At 43.0% G+C, this 17,149-nt stretch overlaps 1 protein-coding gene across 2 annotated transcripts in view; it reads right to left on the minus strand.

Annotated features, from left to right (window-relative positions):
* PRKCA (protein kinase C alpha) overlaps nucleotides 1-14,996 on the minus strand; it is a 488,104-nt gene extending 473,108 nt beyond the window's left edge. The window contains exons 1-2 of one of the 2 annotated variants that reach the window (XM_039476591.2): nucleotides 14,748-14,996; nucleotides 11,564-11,595 (exon numbers count right to left, since the gene is read on the minus strand). In XM_039476591.2, the coding sequence (XP_039332525.1) occupies nucleotides 11,564-11,595; nucleotides 14,748-14,920 (205 nt within the window). In that variant the 5' untranslated portion in view covers nucleotides 14,921-14,996. The remainder of the gene's footprint in view (nucleotides 1-11,563; nucleotides 11,596-14,747) is intronic. The other variant, XM_039476590.2, reaches the window with a different exon arrangement.
* Nucleotides 14,997-17,149: the final 2,153 nt, after the last annotated feature.

A 17,149-nucleotide genomic window follows, 5' to 3' on the forward strand; every position in this document is an offset into this window, starting at 1 on the left:
CAGAAGAATTCTAGAGAAGTTTTCCATATTAATGTACTATTCAGATTAAAGAAACTAATGTGAAACTAAAGCAACAAAAATCACTTTAGTATTAAACAAATTTGGCATACGATAAAATTAGGTTTACTAAGAAGAAAACTTCACAAGTTCTGTTAGGCAAATGATTCATAATATGATCAACTTATTTTGTAACCTAGCTATTACATTTTAAGTCATCCATGTACAACTCTTCACAACTGTAACAGCATTAAGAAAAACATCTTCACGTTTAGAAGACATGTTTGAAGCTATTTTCTACATTGTAAATAAACTTAAGAATCAAGTTTAAATGTTTTAAATTTTTTTAAAATGAATCATCTCCCATTTTCACAATTTAGGATAGTTCATTCACTGAGAATGTATAGTTTCATGCATTAATTCAACAAAATGAGGAAAATGATTTAAGCTAGTTTACAGCCATTTAACTTCAATACAAATCTGAATGGAAGCTAATGGAAGCCTTTACAAGTATGAGCCAAGCTTTCTAAACCAGTGAGAGTTTTCTTCTAATTACCACACACACTACCACAAATCATACTTCATTAGAATCCTAAGAGAAGGAAAAAATGAAGAGTTAAGAAAAAAGGATTGGCTACTTATCTGTACAGCTTCAGCAACTAAAAAACTACTACAATGGAAACTGAGACATTCACTAAATCTGCCTGATTTCTAATAACAGCTACCCAATTCGCCAGCCACACATGAGGGCAACCTACTTAGCTTCTCTCTGTTCCAGCATCCTTTGCACCCATGGGGTGGTGGTATATGGTGAGTTCACATTAGCATGGTAGCGGTATCATGTAAACTTGTATTTCTCAAATCTGAAACCCTGATGAAAACTTATCTTACACCCCAAACTAGGGTACCAGAACACTGCAGCACCCCTTTCCTTTCCTTACCAAGGTTTCTGACCACAGTGAAAACACATCAGCCCAAAGTTAGCCCATGGAGAAAGAAGGTATAAACTACTGATCATGAACTAGAAATTCTGACTGAATAAATCAGTAGACAGTTTCTAGAGTGTTGCTGATTTTTAATATGTGAATGTTTTAATTCTTCATTTTTCTCTTAATAATACATGTATCTAGTATAACCGAGTATCTCATCTCCAGTCATAATTTCCATGCAGTAAGATCCCTGGACTCCCAACATGATGCTGTCTATAATCAATACTGCCAACTTCCTTATAGTAGCGAGATCAATAGAAAGAAGGATCAAAGTAGCACAAGCTTTAGACCAGAGGTGTCCAATCTTTTGGCTTTCCTGGGACACAGGGGAAGAATTGTCTTGGGCCACATATAAAATACACTAACGATAGCTGCTAAGCTGGCAAAAAAAAAAAAAGCCTCATAGAATTTTCAGAAAGTTTACAAGTTTGTGTTGTGCCACATTCAAAGCCATCCTGGGCTGCATGTGACCTACCAGTTGGACAAGCTTGTTTTAAACTCAAGAGGTGATTTTCCAAGCTTCAATACAATGTATCTTCTACATACAGATATGGTAATCTCTGTATTTGTTAACTTTGTTCAGAAAATGAGGGGACATAAAAACAGAAAGATACAAGAGGAAACAATGTATTTAATAAAGGATCAGTATGTGGCAAAGCACAGAGTAGCTCCGGACATATTTCTCCAATCTTCTCTTCCATTTGGGGGGCAGTGGGGGCCACATCTCAAATAGAATGGCCTCTCCTGGTCTAATGCCCCCTGAACATGAGTCCCTCTCATCCCTCTCTTACACATGCCATTCCCTTACAACAGCTTACTCCATTTTCCTAGTCAAAGGAAACTCTAGCCACCTACAAAGCCCAAAACAAGAGTCATCTCCTAATGAGCTCAAAAAGTATCTCCTTCCTTCCCACATGCTTCAGAAACTGTTATTTCATTCAGACCATGATATAATATAATGTACGTGATAGATGTGATGTTCCAATGCATTGTTTTCATATATGTCTTCTGCCCCATGCCCTGCCAAATCTGGCATGACACAGACCGAACAGAGGTCCATGCATCAGACCATAACCTCCTGCTACAGGCAGGAAGCATACTAAGCGCTACCGAATCGAATAAAATGCTTCTGACTGGGCGTGCTGGCCCATGCCTGTAAGCCCAGCACTTTGGGAAGCTGAGGCAAGTGGATGACCTGAGGTCAGGAGTTTGAGACCAGCCTGGCCAACATGGCAAAACGCTGTTTCTACTAAGAAAACAAAAATTAGCCAGGCATCGTGGCACATGCCTGTAATTCTCACTATTCAGGAGGCTGAGGCAAGAGAATTGCTTGAACTTGGGAGATGGAGGCTGCAGTGAATCTAGATGGTGCCACTGCACTCCAGCCTGGGCAACAGAGTGAGACCGCATCTCAAAAAAAAAAAAAAAAAAAAAAAAGAAAGAAAGAAAAAAAAAAGCTTCATTCTTTAATACCTCGACATTCGACTAATGGTTTCATTTAAGTTTGACAGAACTTCAAGAAAAGGAGAATCATGAGAGGCAGCAAAACACGTGGTTTCACGGCATGGCATCTGGACTCACACTGCCTGGCTCTGAATCCCAGCACCACCGTTTTCCAACCATGTGACTGTGGACAAGTCACTGAACCTCCCGGTGCCTCAGTGCTTGTTTCCTCATCTGTAACATGAGAATCACAATCTGCCTCTCTTCAGAATTGTTGTGAGGATCAAATGAGTTAAAAGTGCTTAGAACAGTGTGTACAGTGAGTGCTATATGGGTGCTGGTGTAGTGTTTCAAGTATGAAAGCCTCTATGTCATAAACTTCCTGCACTACCACACACAAGCTGGTACGTACATCACTACAGAGTAAAATTCTATCCTAGACATTAACTCATAACTATCAGTTTTCCTGATGGTAAAACCATGAGTTAATCTCTACGATAGAATTTTACTCTCAATTCAGTTGTTAACTGGCCCCTCACTGACCCATCCCTCAAACTTGAGGAATTTTGTCCAAGTCAGGGCTAAACTTATGTATAAGCACAACTTCATGTCTCATATTTACACCCTTATGGTTTATTTCCTACCTACCTACTGGAGTCACCCTGGACAGGAGAGACGGATCGACTATTTCTCAAAATACCAAGAATAGAAATGTACAGATGTTGGAAGAAGAAACAGCAAGTGAAGGCATTAAAGATGAATTGCTCTTATGCTAACCTTACTTTATGGACTTGCTCTTAAATAATTCTAATCTTGTGCTGGCAATTAATCAAATCATTCCCTTCCATTCTTGATAGAAATCTATTTCCAGAAATCATTTTCCAGTCTGTATAATTTAATAAAGAGTTGTTTTTTTTTTTTTTTAAATGCAGTTACAGCAATTTCTACTAGACACAGCCAACACTGAAATGGCCATGTCTTAAGTCTAGCATGAGATTTCACAGCTTGGGTGGAAAACAAGACCTGAAATAAAGGGTCTGCCACGGAAATTCTGACAGACTGATGAGGACAGTGAAACATTAATTTTATGTCACCAAGAAATGTTTCATAATGGCATCATTCTTTCCTCTCCTAATATAAAACCAGGCTTCACTCATACCAAAAGTTTCCACTTGGCTTTGAAGAATGTTTTCTGCAGAACCATTAGAATCTGAACCCATGACACACCCCATCAGCCTGGTTAAGTTCTTCAGCTCTATTTCTAAGATGGGGATAACATCCTGTTATCATGGCTTTTAGAATGAAAACATGTAAAAGGTGAACGCTAGATGTCTGACATAATGTAGCACTGAATACGTATTTCTTTCCTTTCAATTAAATAAAATGTTGAAAGTGATTATAATCACTGTTATAACCTGTGATGATAAACAGAATCACAACTGTTTCACTCCAGAGCTGCCACTGCCGTTCCTGTACATTTATTTGCATATTAAAGCACAGAAACCTTTCAGGTCCAAAAATTTTTTAAATAACAGAAACAATGAAGTTGAGCTACTACTCCCTCTGGAGCATGACAATTGAGCTTCAGTTATTAGCAGACTCCAAGTAAAATAGAACATTTAGATAAGTGTACCAAACAAGTACTAAAAGCTGGTTTTACTTTCTCACCCTGTACCCAAGGTATTTTCCCCCTCCTGCTATGGCCCATAATACACTCTTATTTTATTTGTGCAATAAGATTTATTCTTGATGCTTGAATACTCTTCTAAAGATAGAAAGATACATTTAGTGGTTTATTTCCACAGTATTAATGTATTAGGTTTAGCCATTACATATGTTAACTTATACGTAAAGGTAGAATTTTCCGCTCCCTCTTTTGAATAAGTATGCTTAACATCAAGTACTTTTTAAAAAATGATCCTAAGATCTTAGTTGGCATAACTTTGGATTACAAACTTGCTTTAAAAATATATATATAAAGACAGTGGCCAGGCAGAAGTCACTGTGATCTTTCCGGTTATGGACGTATCACATCTCTTAGCATTTATATAATCACACACCCACTAATATTTACATAGTATCTATTGAGTGCCAGGCACCATGTTAAACACTGAAGACAGACAAAAAAATACGACTCAGTCCTCACACTCAAAACTGGCAAAGGGAGCTGAAGTAGAGAGTGATACAGTGTGAAGGTCCCATGATAGGAGGGGTGGGGCAGGGAGTTCATACTTGTAATCCCAGCACTTTGGGAGGCCAAGGCAGGCAGATAACTTGAGGTCAGGAGTTCGAGACTAACCTAACAACATGGCAACACCTCATCTCTACTAAAAATACAAATATTAGCTGGGTGTTGTGGTATGTGCCTGTAATCCCAGCTACTTAGGAGGCTGAGGCATAAGAATTGCTTGAGCCCAGGAGGCAGAGGTTGCAGTGAGTCGAGACTGCACCACTGCACTCCAGCCTGGGTGACAAAGTGAGCATCTGCCTCCAAAAAAAATAAAGTTCCAATGATAGGAAGAACATGCAGAAATGCAGAACAACAGGACGATCAGGAAAGACGATAGCTCAACCTTGGACTAAGGCTTAACAGGTGAAATGGGTATCATCTGGACAAAGGGGGTCGAGGAAAGAATTGAAGCAAGCAAGCACTTTCTGGGAAATTGCAACTTACTCATAATGACCCAGGGATGGGAAGAAGGGAAGCACTGTAGGTAAGCAAAAAGACTTTAAGAGTCTTTCAATGTCCTGCTAAGGAATTGGACTTACCCTGATAGGGCAGCTGCGAAACTAATGTTATTTGGAAACTGAATGCTCTGATTCTGCATGAAGAAAACTGAGCAAGTGAGGGGCTAATGTGTCTGAAAACTTAAATTTGAATTATCATTGAGGAGAGTGAAATACTCAGGGGGCAGGAAATCACTAAAAAAAATTAAAGAAAAGGAAACTCTGGTTGGGCGTGGTAGCTCACATCTGTAATCCCAGCACTTTGGGAGGCTAACGCAGGAAAATCACCTGAGGTCAGGAGTTTGAGACCAGCCTAGCTAATATGGTGAAACCTGGTCTCTACTAAAAATATGAAAATTAGCTGGGTACAGTACCATGCACCTGCAATCATAGCTATTCGGGAGGCTGAGGAAGAGGTTGCGGTGAGCCAAGGTTATGCCACTGCACCCCATTCTGGATGACAAGAGCAAGATTCCATCTCAAAAAAATAGAGTAATATAAAGAAAAGGAAACTCAAACATCAGACTTATCTGCAAAAGCAAACATTTATTTGGCTTTTACTGCCTATAAGGATAAATAGCCACTTCATATGCTACAGCCCCAGCTTCTGGTGGCAGGAGTACGATTGATGTGTGAATAAGTTAATGAAACACTTTCACTTACCGTATAAAGCAAAAGAGTAGCAATTCAGAAAGTCATTATCAGAAATCATTTCATAACAAGTATTTAGCACCAACTGAGGTCACTCAACACTAGTTTTATTTAAGCAGTCCACTTCTAAGTATTGATGCATTTTTTATGGAGGAAAAACACTGTTGGACAGAAAAGTTGGGTTTTTGTTTGGTTGGTTGGTTTGTTGGTTGGGTTTGTTTTTTGAGACAGGGTCTCACTCTGTCACCCAGGCTCGAGTACAGTGGCGCAATTCCACCTCATTGCAGCCCTGACCTCCCAGGCTCAAGTGATCCTCCCACCTCAGCTTCCCATGTAGCTGAGACCACAAGCACTGAACCCTGAACCACCATGCCCAGCTACTTTTTTTTTTTTTTTTTTGGTAGCAATGAGGTTTTGCCATGTTGCCCAAGCCAGTCTTAAACTCCTGGGCTCAAGCAATTTGTCTGCCTCAACCTTCCAAAGTGCTGGGATGACAGGCAGGAGCCCCCACACGCAACCACAGAAAGGCAGTTCTCACTGTCCACCTCCACCACTTTGCTCTGTATTTTAGACATTACTGACCATTTCATCTTTGAGACTGAGATAATGCACTGGAATGCAAAACCTCTAGGTTTCAAATTATACTCAGTCTTCCATGGATTCTATCTCCTTGGAACTAAATCTCCAAGAGTTCATCTATAATTAATGTAACTTACAATTTAGGGATGAGTAACCAAGCAAAAATGAGGTACCAAGGGCCAAACCCCTCTTGAAGACAGAATCATGGAAAACCCTGGCATTAACTCTGAAGACCAGTGGGCAGCCAGAAGCCAAACAGAGCAAACAGTGGTCAGTGCAGTACGCAGGGAGGACAGACACCCTGCTCAAGTTGGCCAACCTCAGGATTCCACCCAACCTGACATCGGTCTCCTATCTCCCTGCACTTGGTGTCCTTAAAACTTGGCTCTCAGAACATCCTGGCAGATGAGGACAACTGTGCATCCCTTTTCTGAAAGGCCGGTGACTCAATTGCTACTGCCCTGTCTGTTTAAAGGCCACCTTCCTTAAGTCAATCTTGTTTTCTGGAATCCCTCAGCTAAAAAAGCCAAGAGGAGACTGACGATTCTTTTTTTTTTTTCTTCCCTCAAACACCAACTTTCATTCTTACAGAAGGAACAGAAACCACCACCCTGCTCAGATGAGCCAACAGAAATATCTTCCCTGAAAGAGGACTTCAAAACAAAATATCAAAGGAGAAGAGAAGTTGATTTCTTAACGCTTAACACTGCAAAATACAGAGCTTCAGGTGGAGTCACAGGTGAAGTACAATAGGTGATGTGTGTTCTTAGCAGGGAAATGACTCAAGATTCAAAACTACTTCTTATTGGCATCATTCAAAGCACAAAAATGTGAATTCTTTCCTGGCAAACCCCTCAAAAATCCAGTGGTGATCATTCAGGGACAACAGGCTCCTCTTGGTCGTGATTATTGGCAGAGCTTAATTCTCATGCTGTCTCTTGAGGGTTTCTCCAACAAAGAGCCTGGGTTTATAGTACATTTTAATTTGTGATATTAAAAGACAAAGAAGAGCAAACAAACAAACAAACAAAAAAAAAAAATCAGGGAAAACCAGTGGAGTTTAGGCAGATGTAACAAACCATGTAACTGTATGGCATTTGAAATAAGCAGGTCACATTTTGAGAGGCTGTTTCTACCACTGTAATTAGAGAAGTTGCTCTGCCTAAGGAGGGGGAAAAAATCGAGTTGGCTTTTTCTCTTTTCTAATACTGAAAGCAGTAAGTAACACTGTTTCAGCTCCACCGCCCCAGACAGAGCAAGAGCAGATTTGAACAGTACAGTGACTCGCTCTGTTCTATGATGACTGACTCTGGAAGCAGCCAGTGTAAGACAGATGCTACCAACTGGAAACAGACCTTCCAAACATGAAACTCAACTTCATTAATGTCCAGAGCACACGAATCTACTTCCCTTTCTTCTTCTTTCTCTGAGGAAGAAAAAAAAAAAAAAAAAAAAAAGTGGGCAAAGACTAGATCTCTGCTAGTCATATGGAGAAGAAATGAGTGCTAGGAGTACATCAAGCAAAAAATATTCAGCCCAAAGTTGGAAGCCAAGTCCAAGTCAGGTAAAAAGAGCTACAGAGGAACATGTTTGTCTTTATCTCTAAGGACCTTAAGAAAAATATTTCCCACTTGGAAATCTACTACACACTCATCTTTCTCCTCACCAACAGGACGGCCCTTGGTTTCATTGTTTCAGGCAGCAAATTCTGACAATGGCAGCCTGTGTTACTTGCTCTGGTAATATCCGTTTTCAGGGTTGTACACCTATATGGCAACATAAAGAAGAATGGCATAGAGTCCCTGAAGGGAAAGTGGGAATACGCCAATAAATCTCTCTCCAGAAAAAAGTCCTTCCCTTCCCCAAGATACAACATAAATGAAAGTAGAAATAAGAAATATCCTTAGTGCTTCACATATTTGTAAAATGCCCTTCTCTAAATGGCATAAACTACAAAGCCAGTTTTAAGGACTAAAACTCACTTATTTCTTTAGTCTTCAAGTACCTATTCATTATTTACTAAGTAAAATGATGACAAATATTTTGGATCTAAAGCTGTATTATTTACTACATGAATATGTGAGTCATTGGGAGCACACACACCCCTCGAGTTTAAAAAAAGGAAAGAAAAATTATGCTTGCCGCAGATGTTTCACCTACTAACCGAAGCCACATACTACATACTAGCAGACAGAAAGCACTGCCTCATCTGGTAAAAATCCTCTGATGTATGAGGAATACAAAAAGCAGTTTCAAACTCCAGCTGTCATTTCCAGAGGGTGTGTTGTCAAAGGTATAGATGAGAATGAGTTATTCTCCTGCAGAAGAATGATGCTCTATCAAACAAAACCAAGGAAAAAAAACAAAGTTAGAGAGCATTAAAAGAAAACTTAAACACTCTACCATGGTCAGATGTTAGCAGAAAGATTAATTTTGAGGTAAAAGCCAAAACAGAAAATGCTGGGTAACCACATTTGTGGGATGAAAAGCATCATCCTGAAGTAACATATCCTTCCTAATTGACTTACAACAAACAATAAAACACAATGGACTAGCCTATGCCTACTAGAAGTCAAATACAAACGAGACACTAAACAAAATATAACAAGCAGACATCATGTTACGAATAAACGTATACTATTTGAAAAGGTTTCTGTGAATTATAATTTGTAAATACACTGGGGTAATTCATTATCTAAAGAGAATTTGAGGTTAAACTCTTCACCAAAGAACTACACAGAAAGCACACACTCACTTCTCTAATTTGTTTAGTTTGTAATCCAGAGTTTCAAATATTAGATAAAGTGAGGCAATTCACAGAACACAGATGGCTAAAATACATTAAAAAAAAAAAAATGTTCAAGCCCACCCATAATGCAGGAGATGGAAATTTAAAAGAGGGGCCCCTTTTCACCTACGAGATTGGTTGGTTTAAAAAAAAAAAAAAGGAAAAGATGTATATTATCCAGTATCTTCACTGGTAAAAAATGAAGGGGAAGTCTCATTCACATTCACACACACACACACACACACACACACACACACACACCTCTTTTGAAGAGCAGTTTAGCAGCACCCATTAAGACTCAAGATGCACACATATACATTTCTATCTATTGTAGAAACACCTACGCTAGTGTCCAAAAATGCTCTTGACAAAGAAGGGTATTTGTGCTAGTAAGAACTGAGTAACAATTAAAATACCCCTCAAGAGAGGAATGGGTGAATAAATTGGATGCATCCACACATGCGGCCAATCAACAGAATAAGGCAGAACAGATGCTTTGACATGGAAGGACATCCACAGTCCACTGCGGAGTGGGAAAAGAGCAAGCTGCAGAGTGGTAGAAAATTTTGATCTCCTTTTAAAAACTAAGTATGCGTGAGTGAGTGAATGAATGATTGTCTTAAACAGAATTATCCAGAGGTGGGAAGAGACAAGGGAATGCAATTTCACTTCTTATTTTATACAGTTTAAAATTTTTATGGGTTTCACTTTTATAATTTGGGTAAAAGGGAGTTATGCTGCCATGAGACTTTAATCTGCTAATCCACTAAAAGTTTAGAGGTGCTCTCTGAGGGGAACCATGCCGAACCCCTGGTAGCCTAGTAATATGGCCACTCTAAGATTTCCACAACAAAATCGGCTCAGATGAGCAGGTCTAATAGGAACCAACCTTATTCTAATCAACTTTATTTTTTATTTATGCAGAAAATGATAAAAGTTTTAGAACAGGATAACCACTTTCTCCCGGACAAGTAGTACTGAGAAGATTCAGTACAAAAATTTTCTTACAGATTTACATAAGTCCCCACCCAAACCAAAAATACCACCAAACATCACAGATGTCAATCACATTGGCCCAGAATCTTACATCTTTAAACTCCCTAAAGTCATGTTCAAGCCTAGACTCAAATCTCACCTACAAAGTTGAGGCCCAGAACTTTGAGAACTAGAAAGAGCTATATTTTCCTTTCATCTTTTGTAGAGACTGGTATAACACATCTTTCGCTTTATTCTCTTTTTAAAAGGAATATCCCTTGATTTTCAAATGTAATTCCGAAAATGATATACTCAGTAGGGGTTTTAAGCACATCTTGGAGAAAGGAAGGTAGGCTATTAAATGAATAATTATGCCATAAAATAGTCTCAACTAAAAATATGTCTAGAAAATGTATATAAAAAACAAGTACACAAATCTGAAGAAGCCTTTAAAAGGTAACCAACTTACTAGCACAATCTCAAAGCTGTAAGGAAGTACACAGTGCCTTTCTCTCTAATATACTTAGTATTAAACAGTGTTAGGATCATATTTTCCAGGCTAGAATGTACTTTCTGCTTGCCCTAATAACAAATCTATGCCCAGATGGGAAATGGAACCAGAACTAAACAAACACAATATAGACAATAAGCAGAGAGCCAGAAAAGTTAGCTAATGAGCCTGTGATGCCTTCACAAACTATAAAGTGGGTTTCTTTAAAAAGGAAAAGTCAAACAAATAGAATGGAGAGTACGAAAAGTTAGATATTTGACATGTATGAAATGCAATTACAGGTCAGAGGGGGAAGTAAATGGATTTCCTCCTGTATGCGATATTTGGTATCATATGGGTGATCGGATATGTAAGCTGAAGGAAAAGCATGCCACATGGTCATACCATGGAAATCAGTCATCCTCAAATCATCGACACGACTTTAAAACATGCAAACTTTGTTCTGGATAACAACTGGTAATCTAAACAAAACAAGCCGTTACTAGAATGAAATATGGCCTAAAATTAGTTGCAGTGAGTCCAACCCAATACATAAGTAAAAGCAATGAAGAATAAAAACAAAGAGGAAGAACAAGGAAGAAAAGCCACTTGAATACAAAGTGATTCCATTTTTTTCTCAACACCCACACAAAGACAGCAGCTTCTGACAAGAATGTTCTCGGCAAAAAATAAAATTACAGGAAGGCTTTTTTTCCCCCCTATGAGAAAAAGCAGCTCTATACGCAGATTAGTAGGCCCAAATTATTTTTTTAAGGTCTAAATTTATAGCCCTCATATTTCAAAAATATTATCTAAATAACATTTTCTTTTAATTGGAAAGAAAAGATGACTGGAAATACTGTTCTTGTTTGGAATGCTTATTTCATGTTGTGCTTGAAAATAAAATCGTAAGTGGCAGCTTACCTTGGCACTGGAAGCCTTGTTTCCCAAACCCCCTGAAAAACAAAAACAAGAACAAAATATCTTAACATATTTTGTGTTGGATAGCATGTTTTAAACAAGTTATGTGACCAAGTATTCCACTACTAAAGGTCTGTATGTGAAACCTAATGATTTAATAGGAAAAAATGCCTAAATATCTAGTCAGATTACTGTGTAAATTCAAGCTTAGGAGGGAAACTATCTCACCTATAAAGAATCACTGAACAATTTCAACGTATCAAGCTTCCTTCCAATTTTTTATACTATATTATCGATACTAAAACTTCAAGACAAGAACATGACTGAATATTCAGAGTTTTGGTTACAATACAATGTTCAAGTAACAAAAGAGTTTATGGTTAAGATTTTAAAAGGAAGTTGCTTAATTTTGTTCCTGAAGATCAAATGAAAATTGCTTTTTTCTCTCTGAAGACAACCAAGTGGCTTACTTATTATGCATTTGTTTAAAATACTACACATTCAGAAATTGCCAAACGGCATCACTTTTAACATTTAATTTGGGCTTAAGGACCCAGATCATAGAAAATATCACCCTACTGTTTGCATTTGAGATTACCATGATCTAATTTCTACTGAAAACCAAAAGCATTCAAAGCACATGCAGAAACTGTTTTGTTCTTGTAAATGACTTTAGAGAATTCACTCTGTAAGCAGAGAACCCTGACATGGACATGCAATTGCCAACTAGTGTTCCACTAGAATGAACTGCATCAAAATTTCCTCCGAAGGTTGAAAGTCATAACCTCTTGCTTCGAATAGAATTTTAAGTGTACAAAGTACTTCACATACTTTTAAAATTAACTTAGTCATCCCCCCACCAAAAACCATAGCTAACTCTAAACATTTAACTTTAAACTATCAGTGATTCAATATTGAAATGAACTTGAAAGTCAAGGACCTCATAGAGGCAATAATGAAAGCAAACTGAAAAAGACAATCCCCGAGGATGTTTTCCTGGGACTTCCAATTGGTTTACAAAGAAATGAAGAGTGCTGCAGGGATACTCAGGGAGGTCTTTCTTTTCCACTTCACAATACTGCTGGTGACCTGAGCACCTATTCAGCTCACCAGGGGCTGATCCTTCAAGGGAAACTAATAGTGGAAAGATATTAGCTAGCCTAGATATGCTGCAAGTCCCGTGTCTAACTCTCCTACTTCCTGCAAAAGTCACCAGCAGTCTGTTCCCTTTTAATGGACTCTCACAGCTGACCACCTCCTCTTAATCAAATGCAAGATTCTCTTTGCCCTGATGCTCCGAAATTTTTATTTTAAATAGCCTTATCTATGATCACCTACTCCTTTGAGAACAATCGCTTCATATGCTGACTAGACAGCGGAAATCACTCATAGAGGTGGCTATGCTTTTCATAAAAGTGGACTTTGGAGCAGATGTCTAAAAAGAAAAGGAAAAATTAAACACCTTATTAGCATCACGATCATGGGACTTGCCCTTTGGGATGTTCTTCCCCAGACGTGATGGATTCAGACAGAGTCATTCACACTATGTTCACCCTAGTGGCCCAAGATACCTGTGCCACACAGCTGGCTGGTGGCAAGATTCACTCCGTGGCTGTCACCCTGTGCAGCTTCCCCCAGCCTAGAAGGGGACGGAGCTAAGAAGCCCTTGCCATAGCTCTGTCTTGTCGGGAACTTTTCCTACATCACAAAAGAAGAGGTAGAAGATAAGGACGTCGGGCAACCTAAGAGAAAAACCAAACTACTGCTACATCTTATCTAGAGGACCTAAAGCTTCTTTAGCTCCAGCTTTCTAAACTTTCGTGGGGAGATGGGGATCTGGGAAGAACGGTCACAGACCTTTTGAAAAATCAGATAAAAGCTGAAATTCTTTCACCAGGAAAGAAAAAGATTCGCAAACACAATTTCACCCAGTTTTACAGGGTTCGGAGACCCCTGAAGCCCTTCTATCTATGGATTCTCCATAAGCCCTCAGCATGGCCCCCTCGAGTTAAGAATGCCTGCATTCATTGGAAGTTACTTGATCTCTGACACCTCTGGCCCTCACATTATTTTTCTTAAGAGCTCTGTCCTCGTCTACAGGGCGTGTTGACAGGGTCTATTTTATTTTTTTGAGACGGAGTCTCGCTCTGTCTCACCCAAGCTGGAGTGCAGTGGCCCGATCTCAGCTCACTGCAGCCTCCGCTTCCCGGGTTCAAACGATTCTCCTGCCTTAGCCTCCCGAGTAGCTGAGATTACAGGCGTGTGCCACCAAGCCCGGCTAATTTTGTATTTTTAGTAAAGATGGGGTTTCACCATGCTAGCCAACCTGGTCTAGAACTACTGACCTCAGATGATCCGCCCACTTCTGCCTCCCAACGTGATGGGATTACAGGTGTGAGCCACCGCGCCTGGCCACAGGGTGTTTTTTTTGTTTTTGTTTTTGTTTTTGTTTTTGTTTTTGTTTTTTGAGACGGAGTTTCGCTCTTGTTACCCAGGCTGGAGTGTATTTTAAATGAGTCCCTCTGTCCTTCTGCCATTTGCCTGCTCGAACTCCCCCTCCCCCACTGCAAGCTTTCAACAGTTTGTTCTCTCTCTGCTCACTTAGAAAAGTCAAAGTCTCTCCGTGCCCAGTAGATGCAGCCTACAGTAGGCAGGGGCCCAAGATTCCAGCGCAGTCCAGTCCTGTTGGAAGCACAAACACACCCGCCCCCCCTCCACCCCCGAACGCGCCCAGCCTGGCTCGCCAGCAACTTGGACCGCACGCGGCGCGATCGTTGCCGCTCCCCCGTTACTCCCGGGCGCGTTTCTCCGGGAACCTCTGCCTCCTGTCCTCCTCCCCTGTCTCCTGGGCTCCCACCCCTGCAAGCGGCCGCTCTGCTGGGTGCGTGCGGGTGGGCGCGCACGGGAAGCTGGTGAGGGACGCGGCCCGGGGAGCGATCCCCGCCGCCAGCGCACGGGACCAGCCTCCGTCCCGAGCCAGGGGGTGTGTGGCGGGGCGGCGACGTCCCAGGAGTCCTGCCCGCGGGTGTCAGGGCCGGGCGCGCGTGTCACTCCGGACGAGAGTTCGGACTCCCGCCGGCTCCAAGTTCTCGGAGTGAGCCAGCCCCGGAGCAGACGCGCCCGAGCGCGCGGGGCCGGGACCCGGAGGCGGGGAGCAGCGGGCAGGGGCGCCCGGCCGGGCACCTACCAGATGAAGTCGGTGCAGTGGCTGCAGAAGGTGGGCTGCTTGAAGAAGCGCGCGATGAATTTGTGGTCCTTCACCTCGTGCACGTTCTTCTGCCTCAGCGCCCCTTTGCGGGCGAAGCGGTTGGCCACGTCCTGAGACGCCGTGGAGTCGTTGGCCGGGAAAACGTCAGCCATGGTCCCCCCCAACCACCTCTTGCCTCCGCCGGGGAGCAGCGGCCGGGGAGGGCAGGGTGGGCGGGGGCGGCGGGGGAGGGGCGCGGGCCCGGGGCGACCCTGGGCGGGGGGCGCGGGCCGGGGGCCGAGGTCGCGGCGGCGAGGGGGCGCGGCGGGGACCGGGGAGAGTCGGGCCGGGGCGGCGCGGAGCGGGAGCCGGAGCCGGAGCCGGAGCCGCTGGCTCGCCCGCTGGCCCCACGCTCACTGACAGCCCGGCGCCCGGCGCTCGCGCTTCCTACTCGCGGCGGCAGAGGCGGCCCGGAGCGGCGCCGCCCACCGCGCATGCCCCGAGCGCGAGGCCGCGCGGGCGAGAGTGGCGGGGGCGCGCGGGGCTGGCGGGGGCGCGCGAGGGGGGTGGCGCCGCGCCGGCCGGGTTGAGTCGGGAGGAGGCGGCGAGCGCGAGGGCCGAGGAAGCGGCGGCGGCCCGGGGAGGGCCGGCCCGCGTGGGGATGCGGGGGAGGAGGCCGGGAGTGGCGGGTCCGCGCTCCGCCGCCGCCTTTCTCTTTCCTCCTCGTCCTCCCCTTCCTGCGCCCGGCTCTCCTCCCTCTCGCCCCCCTCCGCCTCTGCTCGCCTCCTCTTCTTCCGCTCCTGCCGCCCGGCCTCCTCCTCTGCCCGCCTTCCTCCTCCCACTCCCGCGCTCTCTCTGTCTTGGCGCCGGGCTCGGAGTTCTGCGCCGCCCGTGCCCCGCGGAGAGGAGCCGGCGTCCCGGAGTGGGCTCCACGCGCAGCACCTGCCCCGGGCCTCCCGCCCCGCGCTCACCCCTTTCCCCGTGAGCACACGCCGCAGGGAGCCCCTTCCGTATCCTCAGGACCCCCGGTGTCTCCAGGGCACGACGCCCGTAGCTCGAGCAGCCTGTACCAGCTTGAGGTCTCCCCTGGCCAAAATGTCACTCTCATCGTGTGTGCCCTAAAAGACCCAGCCTCTAGACCTTTCTGCAGGAGAAAAAAAGCGATTTTAAATAATTAAGCACTGACCCTTTCCCCTACCTTCTCTTCTTGACCTATACGGTATTTCACCTGCGTGTGGTAGAGACTTTTAATTTGTACGTCGGACATCTGTCACCACGTGGGATGGTTAAGGGACTGGTCCTAGGCATTTATCCCGTTATTCATTGGCCACCAGAGCAACGATGTTGATTATCAGGCTTTCTTGATTTTACAAGTCCACGACCTTCATTTAGAAATCATTTTGCATCCCAAGCTAATTACTGCGCTGCTGTCAGGTGCAGAGTGCAGCCAGTACATTTGTAAATTACCAAGTAAAACTGCCTGTGAAAGGGTAGCGGGCATGGCTATGTGGGGATGCACCAGCTAATCACTCTCTGAATATTTATCAGGTCTGCCTGGAGGCCGTTAAAATACTTGAGGAAAATAATCATCTCTCAGCATTTCTCATCCATTTCATTTTATTTGCCAGATTCACGAAGTTCACAAAACGACTTTACGAGCTGAAGACACCAAGAAAGAGAACACGTTTGATCTTTCAATAAATTTTTGTTGAAAGAAAAAATGAAACTTTTCTAAGATACTTTCTTAGAGCATACCACGTAGGCCAAATAGAGCTAACATTTTTTTTCTTTGAGATTGCCTAATTGTGATGCTTGATGAGAGGAATGCCTTCTATATTTTAACAAATGGAGGCGCTCCTGACTGGCCCTCAGTGGTGCATGCTCTTGGTTGACCCATTTATAATCTTTTGAGCCAGTCTTACTGATGCTTCAGGAGCCTGCACCTGCCCGGTATTCTACCTGGTCAGAAATTTCACCACTCACAGTCGCCCCTCGAGTCCAACGAGGCAAAAAGGGAAGAAACAATGAGGAAATGAGCAGGGCATGTCGTGGAAATAGTCCCAATTCTCCATGAAACGCTAGAAGCATCTCAAGCCATGGATGTTTATTTCTCAAAAGCACAAATCAGATGGAACATAGTATAATGAAATAATTTCTTTTCTCATAGTCGTCTTTTATCTAAGACAGAGGTCCTGGCACATTTTACGAAGACAAGCTTCTTTCTATATCCCTGAGGCTTTGATGTGAGAATGGAGAGAGCCAGAGGATAGAACTGCTGATAGTGGAATCCCTGAGCAAAGTCACAGGGAAGACAAGAACAAAATGAGCCCTGGCAGCAGCCTGGGAATTTCCCGTATATTCCACGGAGTGTCTGTCTTACCTGTCAGTAGATCAGATAGGAC

The sequence above is a fragment of the Saimiri boliviensis genome, chromosome 17, assembly GCF_048565385.1.
Source record: "Saimiri boliviensis isolate mSaiBol1 chromosome 17, mSaiBol1.pri, whole genome shotgun sequence".
NCBI classification, from domain to species: domain Eukaryota; kingdom Metazoa; phylum Chordata; class Mammalia; order Primates; family Cebidae; genus Saimiri; species Saimiri boliviensis.